This window comes from Phaenicophaeus curvirostris, chromosome 1 (assembly GCF_032191515.1).
Source record: "Phaenicophaeus curvirostris isolate KB17595 chromosome 1, BPBGC_Pcur_1.0, whole genome shotgun sequence".
Lineage (NCBI taxonomy): Eukaryota > Metazoa > Chordata > Aves > Cuculiformes > Cuculidae > Phaenicophaeus > Phaenicophaeus curvirostris.
In genome coordinates this window covers 1,336,534-1,357,547 of record NC_091392.1, presented here as the reverse complement: position 1 = coordinate 1,357,547, position 21,014 = coordinate 1,336,534, and the positions used below count along the sequence as shown (strand labels likewise).

General features: G+C 48.5%; 1 protein-coding gene across 1 annotated transcript in view; it reads left to right on the top strand.

The window, feature by feature from the left end:
• Positions 1–21,014, top strand: part of LOC138716877 (collagen alpha-1(VII) chain-like) — a 137,407-nt gene that overhangs the window by 76,553 nt on the left and 39,840 nt on the right. The window contains exons 50-63 of the mRNA XM_069850049.1: positions 50–178; positions 792–908; positions 10,094–10,336; positions 11,908–11,943; positions 12,097–12,141; positions 12,734–12,778; positions 14,039–14,074; positions 14,396–14,431; positions 14,959–15,018; positions 15,698–15,823; positions 16,771–16,842; positions 17,023–17,058; positions 17,355–17,414; positions 20,486–20,530. Of these exons, the coding sequence (XP_069706150.1) occupies positions 50–178; positions 792–908; positions 10,094–10,336; positions 11,908–11,943; positions 12,097–12,141; positions 12,734–12,778; positions 14,039–14,074; positions 14,396–14,431; positions 14,959–15,018; positions 15,698–15,823; positions 16,771–16,842; positions 17,023–17,058; positions 17,355–17,414; positions 20,486–20,530 (1,086 nt within the window). The remainder of the gene's footprint in view (positions 1–49; positions 179–791; positions 909–10,093; positions 10,337–11,907; positions 11,944–12,096; positions 12,142–12,733; positions 12,779–14,038; positions 14,075–14,395; positions 14,432–14,958; positions 15,019–15,697; positions 15,824–16,770; positions 16,843–17,022; positions 17,059–17,354; positions 17,415–20,485; positions 20,531–21,014) is intronic.

Here is a 21,014-nt window from a genome sequence, read left to right as displayed (position 1 = left end):
ATAAAGCATGGATGATGTCTTCACTTGAAACTTTCTTTCGTGTCCACAGGGTCCATCTACTGGTAGTCCTGAGCCTGACTACCAGCCCCTAGGAAACTCTTCTAAGTCCTTGGAGAAACCATCTGAGGAAGGAAGGAATGAGACAGACACAAGAGGGACAAACACTTCTCTCAGCAGTGTATGTAAATGCCTGTCCAGTGACTTCTTCTAATTACTTTTCCATTTGCGCTGGTTTAATAGATGCAAAGGGGTTACATTTCTCAGAGCCTGATTGGACAAATTGTAGAATCATAGAAGGGTTCTGGTTGGAAAGGACCTTCCAGATCCAAACCCCCTGCCATGAGATACCTTTCACTGGACCAGGTTGCTCAAAGCCCCATCCAGCCTGATCTTGAACGCCTCCAGGGATGGGCCATCCACAGCTTCATTGGGCAACCTGGGCCAGTGCTTCACCACCCTCACAGAAAAGAAGTTCTTATTATTATCTGCTCTAAATCTCCCCTCTTTCAGTTTAAAACCGTTCCACTTCAACCTGTCCCTGCACTCCGTGACAAAGAGCCCTTCCCCATCATTCCTGTAGACCCCTTTAGGTACAATGTCCCTCTAGACTCACTCTAAATCATTGCAGTTCTGTGAATTTTGGCCCTATTTTACTGCAGTGAAAAGCTAAGATAGAAAAAGAATAAGGATCTTTGCATGAATCAGTGTCAGAGCTTGGAAGAGGGTCTTGCTTTCCATCTTCTCCAGTACGTAGTGAGACTTTGTTCTGACTTCTCTATCACCCTTTGCAGAGCTTGGCTGTGCCCCCACCACACCCAGAAGACAATCTGCAAGAAAACCAGTCAATTAAGCTCCTTGAGTCCTTGGAGGAGTGGATGGAAGGACAACCATGGCAGGACACCAGCCACGTATGTCTTCTCAGCAGTGCTGGGTGGTAGACCAGTATGGAGATAAATGATAGACTGGAAGGGACTGGGGGTGTAATTCTCTCACCTAGTGCTCTGAGTCCTGGCACAGGTCCCTCCACATCCTACTCTGTGACCTGAGTAGGAGGCTGATGCCTTGCCCTCTGCATACAGGCAGGGAAGTGGGAACCTCCCAGAACCCCTGGAAAATGTTTTGTTGCTTAACAACCCTCTTTGTTGGGGAAAAATGAACAATCTCTTTATAATTGGAATCCATTTGGCCTCAGCTTCCATCCTGTTCTTTGGGGCTTGGTTGACTGAATAATAGATGATTCTCAATACTTCTTCAAATCAGACCAGGGACAGCGGAGACACCAGACAGTAAATTTAAGATATGCCCCCAACAAGATATTTCCTTCTTCTTACTTTTCCAGATGTCTCAGAATACACTGAGATAGTGGGGGCTGTTCAGCCTAGAGAAGAGAAGGCTCCAGGGAGACCTTATACGTGCCTTCCAGTACTGAAAGGGGCTCCAGGAAAGCTGGAGAGGGGCTCTTGATCAGGGAGTGCAGGAATAGGATGAGGGGGAATGATTTTAAATTGAAAGAGGGGAGATTAGGTTAGATCTTGGGAAGAAATGTTTTCCTGAGAGGGTGATGAGGCCCTGGTAGAGACTGCCCAGAGAAATCGTGAATAGCCCCTTCTTGGAGGTGTTGAAGGCCAGGTTGGATGGGGCTTTGAGCAACCTGATGCAGTGGGAGGCATCCCTACCCATGGCAGGGGCATTGGAACTGGATGATCTTTAAGGTCCCTTCCCACCCAAGCCATTCTATGATTGATTCCATGAACACCAGGCACTGAGTGACAGCAGTCCCAGTGCTGGAGAGAGGACAAATGCATTCACTCAGTGCTGGCTTAACACCTTTGCATTTTTGAAGTGCTCCTGTGTGATGGAGAGAGTGCTCTTTTTGAAATTAGAATCATAGAATGGTTTGGTTTGGAAGGGACCTCAAAGCCCATCCAGTTCCAACCCCCCTGCCATGGGCAGGGACACTTCCCACTGCACCAGGCTGCCCAAGCCCCATCCAACCTGGTCTTCAAGACCTCCAGGGATGGGGCAGCCACAACTTCCTCAGGCAACATGGGCCAGGGCCTCACCACCCTCATTGGGAAGAATTTCTTCCTAATGTCCAATCTAAATCTTCCCCCTTCCAATTTAAAGAAATTCCCCTTCATCCTGTCAGTACAGACCCTTGTGAAAAGTCTCTCCCCAGCTTTCCTGGAGCCCCTTCATGTACTGGAAAGAAGATTTAAGATCTCCGTGGAGTCTTCTCTTCTCCAGGCAGAACAACCCGAACTCTCTCAGCCTGTCCTTGTACAGGAGGTGGCTCCAGCCTTCGCATCATCTTTGTGGCTTCCTCTGGACCCATTCCAATAGTTCCATATCCTTTTGTTAGGGATTCCAGAACTGGACACAATAGTCCAGGTGGGGACTCACCAGAGCAGAGGGGCAGAATCTCCTCTGTTGTCCTGCTGGCCACGCTTCTTTCAATTGGATTTAAATTACTCAAAAAAAAAAAAAAAGAAAGGAAAACAACCCTTGGATGTTTGCTTGCAGCTAGAGGTAGAGTTACTGCTGGGAAAAGAATTAGCAAGGATATTTCTAGGAATAGCAATAGGGGGATATCTCAAAGTGTTGAAGAACATCTCTCTTTGATTTGAGTAGCCTGCTGAACACTTGCTTCCGCTCCTGTTCCTTTAGCCGTCTCCCATCTGGCTCTGCAAATTAACACCACGCTGAATCACAAAGCTGGAACAAATGATGTTGCAGCAGCCACGAGAGGGCTCCCGGCACAAACACACACGTGTGTGTGTGTGGAAGTTGCAGCTTTGGAGATGGTGGCCTGTGTTATGAGAACAGGCTGAGAGAGTTACGAGGACAGGTTGAGAGAGTTGGGGTTGTTCAGCCTGGAGAAGACTCCGACAAGATCTTAGAGTGACCTTCCACTGCCTGAAAGGGGCTACAAGAAAGCTGGGGAGGGACTTCACAAAGGCTTGTGGTGATAAGACAAGGGGCTATGGGGATAAACTGGAGAAGGTCAGAGTTAGACTAGACATAAGGAAGAATTTCTTCACCATGGGAGTGGTGAGGCGCTGGAGCAGGTTGCCCAGAGAAGTTGTGGCTGCCCCATCCCTGAATGCGTTGAAGGCCAGGTTGGATGGGGCCTTGGGCAGCCTGATCTAGTGGGAGGTGTCCCTGCTCATGGGAGGGGGTTTGGAACTGGATGAACTTTAAGGTCCATCCCAACCCAAACTATTCTATGAGCATTCTTCAGCTTTTATTCTCCTCCTGGATGTGTCATTTCCCATGTCTGGGTAAAGTTAAGCTGCAGAGAGACCTATAAGTACAGAGGATGAAGCCCAATCCCCCTAACGTCTTGTAGGACTGGGCTGCAGAACCCTGGCTAAGGTGGGAAGTTCTTGGAGTCCTGCTCTTGCAAGTAAGTAGAGCTCGGTCGCTATGGACCTGCACCCAGAGACAGTGAAAATTAGATCCAAAATCTGTGGCTCCATTTGAAACTGTATACTCTAGCTGTGCTGGCTCTTCCCTGCAAGCAGGCTCCTGGTGGTTTCACACATGCCCCTGCATGAAGTTATTTGGAGTTAGTTAATAAATCAGACACACCTCAGGCAGCAGCTTCTTCCTTGATGAAGCTTGACATGAGCTGGCAATGCCACCTTGCAGCCCAGAAGGCTGAAAACATCCTGGGTTGCTTCAAAGAAGCGTGGCTACCAGGGCAAGGGAGGGGATTGTATCTCTCTATGGTGTTCTGGTGAGAACTCACCTGGAGTCCTGCATCCAGCTCTGGAGTCCTCAACACAGGAAGGACATGGATCTGTTGGAGCGAGTCCAGAGGAGGCCACGGAGATGATCTGAGTGCTGGAGCACCTCTGCAATGAGGACAGGCTGAGAGAGTTGGGGTTGTTCAGCCTGGAGACGAGAAGGCTCCAGGGAGACCTTATAGCAACCCTCCAGTACCTGAAAGGGCTACAGAAAAGGTGGGGAGAGGACTCTTGATCAGAGAGTGCAGGGACTGGATGAGAGGGTTTTAAACTGAAAGAGGAGAGATTGAGAACAGATATTAGGAAGAACTTTGTTACTGTGTGGATGGTTGCCCAGAGAAGTCGTGGCTGCCCCATCCTTGAAGGTGTTGAAAGCCAGGCTGGATGAGGCTTGGAGCAACCTGATCCGGTGGGAGTTGCCCCTGCCCTTGCCAGGGGGTTGGAATTGGATGGGCTTTGAGGTCCCTTCCAATCCAAACCATTTTATGATTCTACGCAATGGGATTGACCCCTTTTTGTTAGGTGTTGGGGAACTAAATGCATCCATGTGGCCAGGCACCACGGCCATCGCTTTGGGAGGGAAAAAGGATTGTGTGGCTGTGCCAAAATTTGATATTTGGGAGAAAGGAGTACTGTCCAGGTCCATAAATGATTTCACTCCTACATCTCAAGGACCAAAACCAGAATTCTGTGTCCCTTTGGGGATTCCATGGTTTTTTTAAGCTCCATTGGATGTGCAGAGCAGTGCCACAAAGCTGATTGGCAGGTGGCTGCAGGCTCATTTACCTCAGGAGACCTAAAATCAGACATTTTTTAGCCAAAATCAGGGTGCTTGCAATGACTTGATTTCTGTCTGGAAGATCTTTTGTAGAGAGGAGATATGAAATGTTAGAAGGCTCTTTAATCTTACAGTGAAAGGAAGGAGAGCTGGAGGGAAGAAACTGGAGTTGTATAATTCAAATGAGGAATTAGAGCTCAAGCTGATTAACCCCAGGAGCAGGGAGATGGGACAGGGCACTGATTGCTTTTCTCTCACTGCCTGAATTATCAAGAGCAGAGCACAGAGAGCTGGGGGAAAGTTTGTGCTCTAGGTTTGTAGAGATGATCTCCTGCCCCATGGGAGCTGGTGCTCAAAAGCCCAGTAGATCAGGGCATGCAATATCAGAGCCGGCCAACTATGATGCTGCATGTGGGCATTTGACCATAATTATCGTACAATCATAGAATGGTTTGGGTTGGAAAGGACCTTAATTATCATCCAGATTCAACCTCCTGCCATGGGCAGGGACACCTCCAACCACACCAGGCTCCTCAAAGCCCGATCCAGCCTGGCCTCAAACACCTCCAGGGATGGGGCAGCCACAACTTCCCTGGGCAACATGGGTGAGGGCTTCACCACCCTCACTATGAAGAATTTCTTCCTAATGCCTAATCTAGATCTTCCCTCCTCCAATTTAAAGCTATTCCTCTTCATCCTACCACTCCAGGCCCTTGTAAGAAGTCCCTCTACAGCTTTCCTGGAGCCCCTTCAGGTACTGGAAGGCCACTATAAGGTCTCCCCAGAGCCTTCTCTTCTCCAGGCTGAACAATTCCAACTCTCTCAGCCTGTCCTCACAGCAGAGGTGCTCCAGCTCTTGCATCATCTTCCTGGCCTCCTCTGGACCCATTTCAACAGTTCCATCTCCTTCTTCTGTTGGGGATTCCAGAACTGGATGCAGGACTCCAGGTGGGGTCTCACAAGAGAGGAATAGAGGGGCAGAATCCCCTCCCTCACCCTGCTGGCCGCTCTTCTTTGGATGCAGCCCAGGATATGGTCAGCCTTCTGGGCTGCGGGCTTCCTGGCTCATTTGAACTTATTGGTGTAATCCTGCAACCTGGTATTGCCAGGTAATTTTTTCTGAACCCCTGCTCAGAAGCTTCTCCATTGAATGAAGAGTTGTTTAAAAGATGGGCTGATAGCACCAGCCTTCCCTGCTCTCGCATCCAATGATCCCCATTGTGGTAGGAGCAAATAGTGGAACAGCTGCCACAAGTGTTTCGGGGCACTTCAAACCCTCACAGCATGAAAGCATCTTGTGTAGAATCCCTTTTATCCTTGAGAGGAGGGAAAAGTGTGGTCCAAAGGCAGAGAAACAGGAGCACCCCCTTTTTCCCTGCAGATCCTGTATCTTCTCATCCCTGGTGGCTCCCACAGCTGAACAGGAACTCAGCAGAGGGTGATGCAAAGGGAGTGAAATGGAGCTGGTTGCCTTCCCATCAGCAGCAGCTGCAATCATGAGTGTTACCTGTTAAAAGGTTCATGGGACCCTGGAGAGAAGCCTGTAATAGCCCATGGCTTCATCTCAGAGGTGCAATTTTTGGCTGGCAGGAGTTAATGGGGGAAGCAAATTCACTGCTATAAAGAGGCAGGATGAGCCCAGGCACACGTGTCCGTGTGAGAAGCAGCGGCTGGTTACTCTTCCCATGGATGAGCCACTTCTTTGGCATTATAGGATCATCCAGGCCAGTTCCTGCCTCCTCCAGCTCCCAAATCCCCTGCAGTTAAGCTGAACTCATTTTCAGAGTTAATTCATATAAATGCCCCTGCTTGTCACCATGTGGATTAAACCACAGTCACTTAAATTTCCTACCTGATATCTTCTGGCCATTTCTATTTCTCACTTTCCTCTACCTCTTTCTTTGCAGGAACATTTTTTTTACTCTCCCTTTTATTTCTACTTTTCTCTTTCTGGTCCTAATTTTATCTGTTCCTTTCCTCCTTATTTCCCTTCTCTCTTTTCCTTTCTTTTCGACACTGCCACCGGCCATCAGCAAATCACTCTTTAGAAACCCGCAGCCTCTCTGCTTTTCTTTGAGGTCTCTTATTGCTTGTATCTCGGAGCAGGAAACTGCTAAAATTGCAGAGGAATTGCAGAATGAAGGAGAGTCATTACCCCCTGCAATTTCCCACCACCCCAGTAAATGGCAGCTTGATGAGATCGTGTGCATACGGGTCACCTCCAAAGCCTCGACGAGGTCTTAGCAACCCATGAGCTTGCCTTGCTGCTGCCTTGTGTCACTGTTCATATATCTGGGAATGGGACATGGACCCATGCTAAACAACAAGAGCATTTTAGAGCTGGTCTGCATAGAATCATAGAATCACCAGGTTGGAAGAGACCCACCGGATCATCAAGTCCAACCATTCCCATCAATCACTAAACCATGTCCCTCAGCGCCTCGTCCACCTGTGCCTTAAACACCTCCAGGGAAAGTGACTCAACCACCACCCAGGGCAGCTTCTGCCAGTGCCCAATGACCCTTCCTGTGAAATATATCTTCCTAATGTTCAGCCTGAACCTCCCCTGGTGGAGCTTGAGGCCATTCCCTCTTGTCCTGTCCCCTGTCACTTGGGAGAAGAGCCCAGCTCCCTCCTCTCCACAACCTCCTCTCAGGGAGTTGTAGAGAGCAATGAGGTCTCCCCTCAGCCTCCTCTTCTCCAGGCTAAACAACCCCAGCTCTCTCAGCCGCTCCTCATAAGGCCTGCTCTCCAGCCCCCTCACCAGCTTCTTTGCTCTTCTCTGCACTCGCTCCAGAGCCTCAACATCCTTCTTGTGGTGAGAGGCCCAGAACTGAACACAGGATTCGAGGAGCGCTCTCCCCAGGGCTGAGGCCAGAGGGAGGATAACCTCCCTGGACCTGCTGGTCACACCGTTTCTGATCCAAGCCAAGATGCCTTTGGCCTTCTTGGCCACCTGGGCCACTGCTGGCTCATGTTCAGTCACTGTCAACCAACACCCCCAGGTCTTTGCATGCAGGCAAGTGTGCAGGATGGATGCGAACGTCCATGGATCTCATCCGATGGTGCCATCAGACGCACTCTGATCACCTCTGTGTAAGCCTGGGAGATATTTCTCTAGCCTGTGCCACAAAAGCCACCTGAGATGGTGGCTTAGAGCAGCTTCCAGTACTGAAAGGGGGGCTGCAGGAAAGCTGGGGAGGGTCTCTTTATCAGGGAGTGCAAGGACAGGACAAGGGGGAACGGTTTAAGCTGAGAGAGGGGAGATTGAAATGAGATCTTAGGAAGAAAGATATTCCTGTGAGGGTGATAACGCCCTGGCACATGTTGCCCAGAGAACTCATAGCTGCCCCATCCCTGGAGATGTTGAAGACCAGGCTGGATGAGGCTTTGAGCAGCCTGATCCAATGGAAAGTGTACTTGCCCATACGAAGGAGGCTGGAATTGGATGATCCTTAAGATCACTTCCAATTAAAATCATTCTATCAATCTATGAAAACTGGGCACCTCCTTGCACCCAAACCCCAACCCTGACACCTGTCAGGAGCACATGAAGGAGAGGGAAAAATCAGCGTGGAGTGCAGTTATTTAGCACTCTTCCCATATTTTTCATTGCAGAAGAAAACACCTGGATTAATCTCATTTAATTTCACCTGCATATATTGAGACTTTTAGCTCTTTAAAGTTAAGGCAAAGTAAGTCCTAAACTAAAGACTTCCAAGAAACGCTGGTTAGTCCAGCCCTGATGTTACGCTGTCAGGTTTACAGGAATGATAGTCATGTTCTACTGGGTTTTCATAGAATCACCAGGTTGGAAGAGACCCACCAGATCATCGAGTCCAACCATTCATTTTAACTAGGTAGATGATAGTTTCACCACCTGGCTAATGAATGCAGGAACTTTCTGACTCACCAAAATACATAAGAAAAAAAATTTATTATGGTCCAACTAAACTGAAATGCTTTACTGAAAGATAGAGAGGATGACAGAAGGAAAAGTAAAGAGAGTCAGTGATGGACTGGTACATGGTGCTCAGGGGAATGTCCATAGAATCATGGAGTGGTTTGGGTTGGAAAGGACCTTAAAGCCCATCCAGTTCTAACCCCCCTGTCGTGGGCAGGGACACCTCCCACTGGATCAGGCTGCTCCAAGCCACGTCCAGCCTGGCCTTGAGCACCCCCAGGGATGGGGCAGCCACAGCTTCTCTGGGCAACCTGAGCCAGAGCCTCACCACCCTGACAGGAAAGCTTTTCTTCCTCCTAAGATCCCATCTCAATCCCCCCTTCTTTCAGCTTAAAGCCATAACCATTCCCCCTCATCCTATCCCTGCACTCCTCGATAAAGAGCCCATCATCAGCTTTTCTGGAGCCCCTTCAGGTACTGGAAGCTGGTCCATGGTCTCCCCAGTGCCTCCTCTTTTCCAGTCCGAACAACCCCAACTCTCTCAGCCTTTCTTCGTATGGGAGATGCTCCAGCCCTCACATCATCTTTCTTTTCTTATAAATCAATTCAGAGCTTTTTTTCTTTTCCTATCACGATATTCACCGAAACCACACTGCAGTGCTTTAGGGAATAATTGCTGGGCACTGAGATATCCAGCAGCCAGGAGTATTATAATTTTTACAACAGCAGGCAGAAAATTTATTGTTTTTAATAGGGAAAAGAACAAACAATTTGTAATTCAGGCCAGAAACTATTTGTACAAGCTTTCCTGTGTGTGCCTTAACTACATATTGGCCAAAATCATGAGCAGTCCAAACATCATCAAGTGGCAGGTGAGTGCGTGCACATTATTAGGTATTAATAGTTGTGTTGTTGCGTTCAGGTGTATTGAATACATGAAATTCATAGCAGATGTGTTAGCCAGGCATGGCTGATGCAGGGAGGTATTTAAAGTTCAAAATTCAGATATTTTAGGTCCGTTTTATTTCCCTGTAATAACATTAAATTAATTGGACAGAACTAAATAATACGTATAGAATTATCATAGAATCACGGAATGTCCTGAAATGGAAGGAACCCACAAGGATCATCCTGTCCCACTCCTGTCCCTGCATAGGTCAACCCCAACATTCACAGCACATGTTTGAGGACGTTGTCCAAATGCTTCTTGAATATAGTCAGGCTTGGGGCCGTGACTGCTCCCCTGGGGAGCTGTTCCAGTGCTCCACCACCCTCTGAGTGAAGAACCTTTTCCTAATATCCAGCCTAACCCTCCCCTGGCACATCTTCCTGCCATTCCCTCAGGTCCTATCATTGGTCACCAGAAAGAAGATCTCAGTGGCTGCTCCTCTTTTTCCCTTTGAAAGGAAGCTGTAGACCACAATGATGTCTCCCTTCAGTCTCTTCTTCTCCAAGCCAAACAGACCAAGTGACTTCAGCTGCTCCCCATACAACTTAACCTCTTTGGGGAACACTTCACCAATTTTGTGGCCTCCTCTGGTCACTCTCCAGTAGCTTTAGATCCCTTTTTTGCTGTAGCACCCAAACCAGAACTCAGTACTCAAGGTATTCACGTAATATTAGGTGCTCATATAATATTAGATGCTGTTTCCCCTCCCACAGGAAAATGTGGATTTAGATGATGGTTCTGCACTCCCACGGGATGCTCGAGCCAAGAGATCTGCCGAGCACGAGACGCACATGGTAAAGACCCCGTTTCACCATGGTGGCTTCAGGCTGGCCTGCATACAAGAGCAGAGCCACCAGCATGATCCAGGAGGAAGCGGTGACCCTTCCTTATTGGCTCCATCACAGGTTCATCCCCCTGGTGCCCCAGGAGCCCAGAAAGCTTTGTCTGGGTCCACGGTAAGTAAAGATCCCATACAAGGATGTCTTCAAAGACATATACACTAGGAGAACCCTGATTGTGCACTTCTGCAAAGACACAATGAATGTAGAGGTGGGTTAAAAGGTTAGTGATAAATATTAACAAATAAAGCAAGAAACAGCTGCAGAAGAAGCTGTTTTCCTTGGCAGAGCAGATTTTCTCCCTGTATCTGGCAAGGAAAACGTGATGCTTGGAAAACAGAAGTAGGAAATATCAAACTTAATCAATAAGAGAACATAACGTACATGGGAAAAGCAGCATAAGTGAAGGATGTTTTGTGTCCTGAAAGTTTGGAAGATATTTGTATGTGCATGTAAATGTGCATGTGTGTGTGTGTGTGTTTATAAACACAAGTATCTGCCACACACCCACACAACTATCATAGAATCATGGAATGGTTTGGGACCTGTAGTCATCGAGTCCAACCACCTGCAGTGAGCAGGGACATCTTCAACTCCATCAGGTTGCTCAGAGCCCTGTCCAACATAGAATCATAGAATCACAGAATGGTTTGGGTTGAAAGAGACTTTAAAGATCATGCAGTTCATCATAAAGATCATCCAACCACCTGCCATGGACAGGGACACCTCCCACTGGATCAGATTGCTCAAAGCCTCTTCCAACCTGGCCTTGAACACCTCCAGAGATGGAACAGCCGCCACCTCTCTGTGCAACTTAGGCCAGGGCCTCAGCACCCTCGTAAAATATTTCTTCCTTATGTCTGGTCTGAATCTCCATTCCTTTAGTTTAAAACCATTGCCTCTTGATCTATCACAAGCCCTATGAAAAAAATGTTGTCCCCAAATTATGTTGCCAACTTTAGCACAGTATCCTAGAAATGGAAACTGTGAAGATTTGATTTTTACAGAATTTCATAGAATCATAGAATCGCCAGGTTGGAAAAGACCCACCGGATCATTGAGTCCAACCATTCCTATCAAACACTAAACCATGTTCCTCAGCACCTCGTCCATCCATCTCTTAAGCACTTCCCGGGAAGGTGACTCAACCCCCTCCCTGGGCAGCCTGTTTAAAAGAGAAAGATCTATTTCCAGGAGGTACGAATGAAAAATTCTGAACAACAGATTTCCCCTAAGTTTGAAGGAATTTCTTTGAAAGCAGTGAGTCACCCTCACCCTGGATTCCCAGGAGGAATCGCAACACTGAGCTGAGCTTGTCCACACTATCAGAACACACATCTTCTCATGGGCCAGGGTTAAGGTGGGTCCTCTGTGTCACTGCTAAAAGCCTGATACTGAGGCATTTCTTGGTTCATGGACCCTGGTAGCCCAGCAATGAGCAGCACCAGCTCTCAGATGTCCCATGCAGCCTGGAGTAGATCAGAAGGAGCCTGGAGTCCACCCCACATCCAACCATGAGCCCTTCAATGGGGTTCTCATGATCCCTGGTAACACACGACTTCCCTGTGAGATGCCTCCAGCCTCCCTGCTTGCTACGTAACATCTCAGAGATGTCTTTTCTATGGTTCAAGGGTGAAAAGTTTCTCTAATGGCTCTCATGCTTTCTTCTTCTCTTTTTTTGATTCAAGGCACACCCAGGCCCTCATCACCTGAGGAGAATTAAGGTACAGCATGTTCTACTCCTCTTATCACAGATGCACTTAGGATGCAGCTGGTCCTTTCTCCCATCACGCCACATCCCAGCCCTGTTCTGTATGTGAATCATAGAATCATTAAGGTTGGAAAAGACCTCTGAGTTGCGCATTTTTTTCTCACAGAAGGAGGAAACTGGCCCATCAGATCCACCCTCCCGTGGCCAGAAGGTCAGTGCTTTATTTCACCTTTTAATACAGATACTCAATGGCACCTAAGTGGAGTCAGGACAGTGGTTCATCTCCTAGAACAGTCTCATTTGGAGGCTGAAAATGAGTGAAAACTGACCAGACCAGTAGATTTGAGAAGCAGTAATCAGCACTTTTGGCCATTGGTAATGAGTGAATTCCAGGCTTGAATGTTTCAGAGCTGATCCAGACTTGGGGTTTGTAGTTTGGGGATCCTCAAAATAGTTCTGTCTACTGTGGACTTCTGCCTCACTCAAACTCATGGCATCCTTTAATGTCTGCAGTATCCTGGGGCAGGTTGATCCTCAGCTAACCGCTCGTATCTGGCCCTTACTCTGTAATTTATGTCTTCTCTCTGTGTATTTCCCGTACGTAGGATAGGAGGGACAGGGGTCAGGGACATCCCTCATCTGGTTTAGGAATGCAGGTGGTGGAAATGAGGTGTTCCTCCACAGATATTTGTCCAAAGCTGCTGCAGGAACGGGAGTAGCTCCTGGCTGGTCCGAAGAGGGAAGGAAAAATTCCTGGTAGCAATGCATGTTTGTGATTGAAGGGGTTGCCTGTTGTTTTCCAGGGAGAAATGGGAGCTCCAGGAGCCCGTGGAGGCAAAGGAGAAAAGGTAGTGATAGTGCTTTTCTGGCTTGAGCCTCTGAGACCAGAAGAAGGCTTTCTGTGCTAAAAGGGAGCTGCAGCTGTGGATGTGCTGAAGGAGGGGACACTCGGGGTCTACGGGGAACTGTGCCCGTGTAAATTGGGTTCTCAGGACCTGGTGGAGGTGGTAGAGTCCCCATCCCTGGAAGTGTTTAAAAGACAAGGCAGATGAGGAGCTCAGGGATCTGGTTTAGTAGTGGACAGGTACGGTTGGTCTTGATGATCTCAATGGTCTTTTCCAACCTTGTGATTCTATGATTCTATGAAATTCAGACTGCAACAGTCCCACCTTTATCCTCGAACCTGGTTGTGTGTTTCTGCTCTCTTCCGTGTACTCAGGGGTGAACACAGAACATTCAGGGGTGTTGCCTGATGCTTGCTTTCTGCTGGATCACCGAACTGAACTAGGTGACAGACAAGAAATAGTCAGCCCTGACAGAAAGACAGGGGTAGAAGAAGGGCCACACGAAACACCATTTCATGAACACCTTTTGCAGCAAAGGCTTATGGAATCATAGAATCACTAAGTAGGAAAAGACCTTTGAGATCATCAAGTCCAACCGTACCTGTCTACTAATAAACCAGATCCCTAAACAATTCCTGTTACCCATCTTCTAAACACATCTAGGGAAGGTAACTCCGCCATCTACCTGGGAAGCCTCTGCCAGTGCTTGATAACCCTTTCAGTGAAGAATTTTTTCCTAATGTCTAATAAGAACCTGCCCTGGCACAACTTGAGGCCATCCCTTCTCATCCTGTCATCTATCTCATGGAAGAAGAAACCTACACACATCCCTCTACAACCTCCTTTCAGGGAGTTGGAGAGAGCAATGAGGTCTCCCCTCAGCCTCCTCTTCTCCAGGCTAAACAACCGCAGTTCCCTCAGCTGCTCCTCATAACACTTGTTCTCCAGCCTCTTCACCAGCTTTGTTGCTCTTCTCTGGATGAGCTCCAGGACCTCAATGTCTTTCTTGTAATGAGGGGCCCAAAACGGAGCCCAGGATTTGGGGTGCAACAGGGGGACCAAATGGCAGATCTGGGGTGATGGGACCCAGCTGTTAAGGAGAAAGACAAGCAAGGCAAGGCTGCTGTTGAAAGGCACAGCCTGATGAAGGTGGGATACTTTTCATGGGCTGCTGATGCGTGGTGCAACCTCCAAGGGACATGGGCATGAGAAAAAAGGGAAGGAGGGGAGATTGTTGGAGTGTGGATGGTTTTTGTCTTGCAGGGGCAGCCGGGGGAGATGGGAGAACCTGGAGAAAAGGTGAGCTCTGGAGTCGGTATCAGCAGATGGAGCAGGACGTGTGTTATGAGCTAAGTGGAAGTCAAAATCTACTGGGTCAACTCAATAAGCCATCTCCTTCCTGGGAGCAGTGTGACTCTGTGTTAGGACATTTGGCTCTTCACCAGTCATGCAGCCACTGCCCACCTCCTCTGGGGAGAAGAGGTGGCTGTCAGGGGGGCCAGTTGCTCCACGCTGGTTAGGAGCACAACTGGAAACCTTTGCTCTTGCTCTGGGTTGCACTGAGATGTTACTTCGCACTTCGTCTTGCACTGGCATAATAAATCTCTCTTTATTTCACAGGGCACCAAAGGAGACAAAGGTGAAAATGGTCAAAAGGTAAAGAACGTTTTTGGTACCACAGTCAGATATGTCTCTTCTTACACTGTGAGAGCTTCCCTTCTTCTCTCCCTCCTCCTTTTGCCTCCATCTCAGGGGAAGGTGTCCACGAAACCTCCTGAGATGGGCTCAGTGTAGCCAGTTTCTCACTGACAACCCAGTGTCGCTCTGTTGACTAGAAAGGGACTCCAGGTGGCTCCCATAGACATCTTAGAAATGAGTAATGTCAGAAGATGTGAATCTTGCCTAGAGTCCTCTGACACCAATGCCAATAACATTCCTGCAACACAGATCCCTCTTTTCTAAAGGTGTCTCCCCAGAAGCTTTGTCTCTCCAGATAAGACAAGACTTCCCATCATCTAGAGATGCAATGGTGAATGAGGGCTCTACAGAAACCCTCAACGTAGGATCAGCTCTGAGGGACTTCAGTGGGGTTTCTAGGGAGTAGCATGAAGGAAGATCTCATTTTGATGGGCCCACAGTGGAAGGAATGATCTTGATAATTCCTGACCTTCTTCTCTTCACAGGGAGAGCCAGGAATTGGGTTCAGAGGTCCTGTTGGTCAGGCGGGGCCACCTGGATTTAAGGTAAACCTTTCTTGTCTTCTAGACAGGATCTCACTTGTTTATTTCTGGGTCTTTCCCTTCATAGTCCTTACTTTCCACCACTGGGTGTGGAAAACATAACTGGCTGGGGCTACAACGATAAAGTATCAAAGCTAATTCCAGCCTGGGAAGGCAGGAACATCATCCCATGGATCTGGGACAGAGGGAATGCTCTGTGTCCTTCAAAGGGCATTTCAAAGCAGGTGAGATCCAGAAGATAAATATCATAGAATCATAGATTCATGGAATGGTTTAGGTTGGAAGGGACCTTTAAGGGTCACCTAGTCCACCGCCCCTGCAATGAGCAGGGAAATCTTCAACTAGATTAGGCTCTGAAATACGGCTGTGGAAAAAATCCAGGGAATTGTGGTCTCAGCAGAGATGTGTTTCTGCGATTGCTTGAGATGTTGCAGGTCTGCAGGGGTTTTACTCATTGGAGAGATCTGAAGGCCTGCAGATTTGGTCTCCCAGCTTAACAAGCCATAGTAAAACCCTTTCTGCAGCCCTGGGACCTCTCATATGGATCAGGGCTGGAGGAAATGTCCCCAGTTCTGTTTATTTTTCATTTGAACTCAAGAAAACACTCTAGGCCTTCTCCAGGAACTTTAGGGAGGTAGTTAATTCCAGGTAAGATCCAAATTCCTTGTGATTCATTCAACAGGGTGAGCCAGGAGCCCCAGGACCTCCAGGAGCTCAGGGTATCCAGGGCATCCGCGGCAACGCCGGCGTCCCTGGCTCACAGGGGGACAGAGGGGCTCCAGGTCTGCCTGGGATGCCAGGGCAGAAGGTAAGTGACCTGCAGTGAGGGGAATCCTTGTGTTCTGTCAACCACCTCAAGGTGATAACAGTGATTCTACTGAGACTGCCTACACCAGGTGTCAACTATGGCCTGAGTCCCCACCTATCCAGGTCTCCAGTAGTGAGTGGTCAGTAAAGAAAAGCAGGAACAAAGCCTTGTTGCAAAGTGAGAGGCAACAGCATAGATGAGACCAGCTGATGTAATTAGGGGAAAAAATGGCTTTAAATTGGAAGAGGGAAGATTAAGATTAGACATTAGGAAGAAGTTCTTCCCAATGAGGGTGAGGAGGCACTAGCCCAGGATGCCCAGGGAAGCTGTGGATGCTCCCTCCCTAGAGATGTTCAGGGCCAGGCAGGATGGGACCTTGAACAGCCTGGTCCAGTGGGAGGTGTCCCTGATCACGGCGTGGGGGTAGAACTGGATGATCTTTAAGGTGTCTTCCAACCGAAACCATTCCATGTTCTGTGCCAAAGGGTTTGGTACAGGGGAACATCCTCCAAGTTCAAAACAACATCAACAAGGGAGCTCCAAATGAGGTTGAGAAGTGTTATTCTCCCCTTAAATGTAGTGATGTGACTTAGGTGACCAAGAAGAAAAGGAGTGGTGGTGGAACAGGGGATGTGTGCAAGAGGTTTGGGGGTCATTAGCCCCTGGAAACAAAGGTGGCAATGGGTAAATCTCACTGCAAGGACAAGGAGGCTTCTCTGGAGGTGTGGCTGGGAACAACAATGTTCCTAAACTGAGAGTCTCACTGTACCTGGAGTGTCTTCTCCTCAATGACTGGAGGTCCACACAAGGAGCACCACAATGGCTATTCCTTCTGCTTCTGTAGGGAACAAAGAGGAGGAGCAGCAGCTCCTTCTTTCTGGTTGGATAGGGGAAAGCAGGACATTTCCATCAGGGTGTTCTTGTCCTTAAAGAATTTTGTTTTCAAGGGGGAGCGTGGGAAGAGAGGATGGAACGGAGTTGCTGGGCCTGCAGGACCATCAGGATCCCCAGGAAAAGAGGTGACTTTTGTACATCACCCCAGTGTCCTTTGAGCAGCAGAGGGATGGCTGTGGAGAAAGGCTGAGATCCTGCTGTCTGGGCTGGGTTTACTTCCACCCTGTTGGAGCACTGGGACAGGAGAGCATCAAGGATGTGCAAAACGAAGTCCAACCTTCTTCTTTGTTTTCCTCACCCTACAGGGGATTCCTGGGACACGTGGACCCAAAGGCAACAAGGTCAGTGCTAACCTGCCAGGCAGGTCACAAGCAGCTGAGATCCTGGGGTGGCAATGGGATAGTCCACTACACCCCCATGACTCCTTATCCCTGATCCTATCCAGCCTCTTCAACCCTCTTACACCCTTATGCTCTTCTTCCCCATGGAGCATCTTCCAGAGAAAGCAGCAGGACATCAATGGAAATGAGTCTCTGGACTCTTTCTGTGACTTTTAAATCACAGTCAAGCTAATCAGCAATCAAGTGATGTGGTGTCCTTGCTCCAAATGAGACCTTTGGGATTCTCTGTTCCTCAGGGAGAAACCGGTGTTGGAGCAGCTGGCCCAAGAGGTCCCCGTGGACTGCCTGGCCCTCGGGTAGGTGCCTCCATAAATGTTTCTGACTTGGCTTCTTGCAGCCTACCCTCTTTTGAAGGCAGCTTTAAAACATCAGCTCCCACTCATCTATCTTAGAAGAAATCTAAAGGCTGATTTCAGAGCCCTCATTAATTTTTCACTAGCCAGATTTCTAAGTGATGGACACTACTATGACCATCTGGAGCTGGGATTGACCAGAATCAGTCCACAGGTTGCAATTAGCATCCCCTTCATAATTAGACACCCTAAAGCATTACAGATCGTGATGGTCAACCGCATGGCCAAGTTGATCCTGCCCCACTGATTGTGTTGGCTGTGCATTCACTGGCTGGGTGGCAGTGTTGAAGGCAATATCTACAGCTCTCCATCTGCTTGTTTTAATCCCAGCAGCGTGGTGAGGAACCACCTCGATTTTGTATGCTTTGGGGATGTTTCCTACAAGCTCATTCCTCCCTTAGCAAGTTTGCAGATGACACTAAGCTAGGTGGAAGTGTGGATCTGATGGAGGGCAGTGAGGCTCTGCAAAGGGATCTGAACAGGCTGGGCCGCTGGGCAGAGTCCAATGGCATGAGGTTTAACGAGGCCAAATGCTGGGTCCTGCACTTGGGGCACAACAACCCTGTGCAGCTCCAGACTAGGAGAACTCTAGCTGGAAACTGCCTGGAGGAGAAGGACCTGGGGGTGTTGGTTGACAGCGACTGAACATGAGCCAGCAGTGGCCCAGGTGGCCAAGAAGGCCAATGGCATCTTGGCTTGGATCAGAAACGGCGTGACCAGCAGGTCCAGGGAGGTTCTTCTCCCTCTGGACTCGGCACTGGTGAGACCGCTCCTCGAATCCTGTGTTCACTTCTGGGCCCCTCACCACTAGAAGGATGTTGAGGCTCTGGAGCGAGTCCAGAGAAGAGCAATGAAGCTGGTGAGGGGGCTGGAGAACAGGCCTTATGAGGAACGGCTGAGAGAGCTGGGGGTGTTTAGCCTGGAGAAGAGGAGGCTGAGGGGAGACCTCATTGCTCTCTCCAACTCCCTGAGAGGAGGTTGTAGAGAGGAGGGAGCTGGGCTCTTCTCCCAAGGGACAGGGGACAGGACGAGAGAGAATGGCCTCAAGCTCCACCAGGGGAGGGTCAGGCTGGACATTAGGAAAAAATTTTTCCCGGAAAGGGTGATTGGTCCCTGGCAGAGGCTGCCCAGGGTGGTGGTTGAGTCCCCTTCCCTGGAGGTGTTTGGGATGGGTGGACAAGGTGCTGAGGGACATGGTTTAGTGATTGATGGGAATGGTTGGACTCGATGATCCAGTGGGTCTCTTCCAACCTGGTGATTCTATGACTCTATGATTCTATATCTGCCTCCAGCTTTTTTTTATCCTCATTCCCCTCTTCCCTCCTGTTGTCCTGGCAGAGGTAAACCAGCTCCCATCATCCTTGAGGCAGCAACGCTCACTTTTCCACATGCTGCTGAGAAGTTTTGGTCTCCTTTTTCCAAAGACCCCAGCGAGACCCTCTTGAGTAGCAATCAAAGGCCATGTTTCAATTTGTTGCTTCTGTCTGTTCCGTGAATAAACTGATTTAATGCTGCAATCCACTTAGACAAACTCCCCATCTGCCAGCAGAACTGTTCAATGAGGCCCCTGAGACAAAACACTTAATGAGAATGTCAACATCTGCGAAAGGTCTGGGGTAAACCTCACTCCAGCTTCATTATCCGAAGGAAATGATGAAGTAATGTTTCTGCTCTTCAGACTCCTGCATAAGTCTGAAGTAAATCACAGGATCTCATATTACGTTGGCTTTATATGGGAGAGGTAAATTTGGCCTCACAGGATGATGTGTAAGTCTAGGCATTTTTAAAGACAGGTAAGTCTTCCAGAGTCTACCTAGGGAGGTCATAAAAGGACTTCATGGGCCCACCAGCACGTCTATCCCTTGTAGCAAGGTTTTTATGTGCCAATAGCACATTTAAAGGGAGGCTCAGAACAAGCATCTGGAAACCACATCTGGATGTGAAGGTAAGCCTCACGTTGGTCTCAAAAGGCATGAGTTACTGTTGAGCAGTTGGCAGGTGGCCTCTTCCTTCTGAAAGTCAAGGGTGTGAATTCCAGGTGAATTGCTGGCCACCCTGTTTATCGTGCCAAGTCCTGCTGAAATCACCTTCAAAAATGACTTATGAATGTGCAGAAAAGCTACTGAGCCTTCTAACCATGGGAAGAAATCTTTCCATTCCAGGAACATCTCAGACCTCTGTCTCTTGTTGCACATGCCCTTGTCAGACGTTAGTACATCTTGGGAAAGGACACAACACATCTTCCAGCCTCAGGTGGCTTCTTCTGGGCTACTTTTTACAAGGGCCTGTAGTGACAGGACAAAGGAGAATGGCTTCAAATTGGAGAGGGGGAAGATTTAGATTAGACGTTAGGAAGAAATGATTCCTAATGAGGGTGGTGAGGCCCTGGCCCAGGTTGCCCAAGGAAGTTGTGGATGCCCCATCCCTGAAGGTGTTCAAGGCCAGGTTGGATGCATCCTAGAACAACTGGATCCAGTGAGAGGATCCTGTCCGTGGCAGGGAGGTTGGAACTGGATGTTCTTTAAGGTCTCTTCCTTCCAAATCAAATCAATCTATTATTCTACAACTCTACCCCCACCAGGATATTTCTATATGAACAGAAAGGACACCTTTTTGGTGTGATTTATGTCATGCCAAATGAGGTGAACATCACCTCACAAATGCCTGTTTCTCTAAGGCGCTGAGAACAAGCTGAAGCTTATGGTTGGACTCGATGATCTGGTGGGTCTCTTCCAACCTGGTGGCGATTCTATGATTCTTGAAGCTTCACTTTGGCCATCTAAACACTGCAGTGACATATGGATGATCTCAAGCCCTTTAGGTTCTTTAATCCAAATAAAAGGATTCATAGGAGCATTAAGGCACCTAGTCCTGATGAAGGTATAAGTGAAGAGGCTGGACCCGGACTTCTGTACAGATGATTCCTGTTGTCCTCAGACACATTACAGAGTTGGGAGTGTGCATGTTGCAGTTGTCTTTACTGATGGTCATCACTACCTTCTCCATCCTAACAGGGTGATGAGGGCATCATGGGAGTCCAGGGCCCCACTGGCATGATGGTAAGTGTTAAAATAGCACAGAGGGTTCATTTTATGGGATGGGCAACGGTGGGCCCAGGGCTGGCAAAATCCCCTTGAGCAAGGAAAGAAAAAAAAAATGGATTGAAGCTTCCAGTGAGAAACGGAGGCTTTGGGAAGCTGAATTACGATGTGTTGGGATGAATGAGCCTAAATCCTGTAGGCAGCTGCAAGACAGAAGGTGTCATGCAGAGCAGAATCACTTTAAGCCCTTGTCCATTTGGCTGACTCGCCTACAGGGAGCATTTGAAGTCCTTCTCAACTATCACTCACTCTCCATTCTTCTTCATTAGGTCTGCATGAAATTCAGGGTCTCATTCTGCCATCAATTCCCTTTCCACTGATCGGGGACTGAGTCAGAGGAGACACACATCACAGCCAGTATTTTGACAAACGCCTTTTTATTTATTAGGCTGCTCTCTCTAATGGAATGAATCTGTTATTATGAGCAGGATGGGCCTTCATG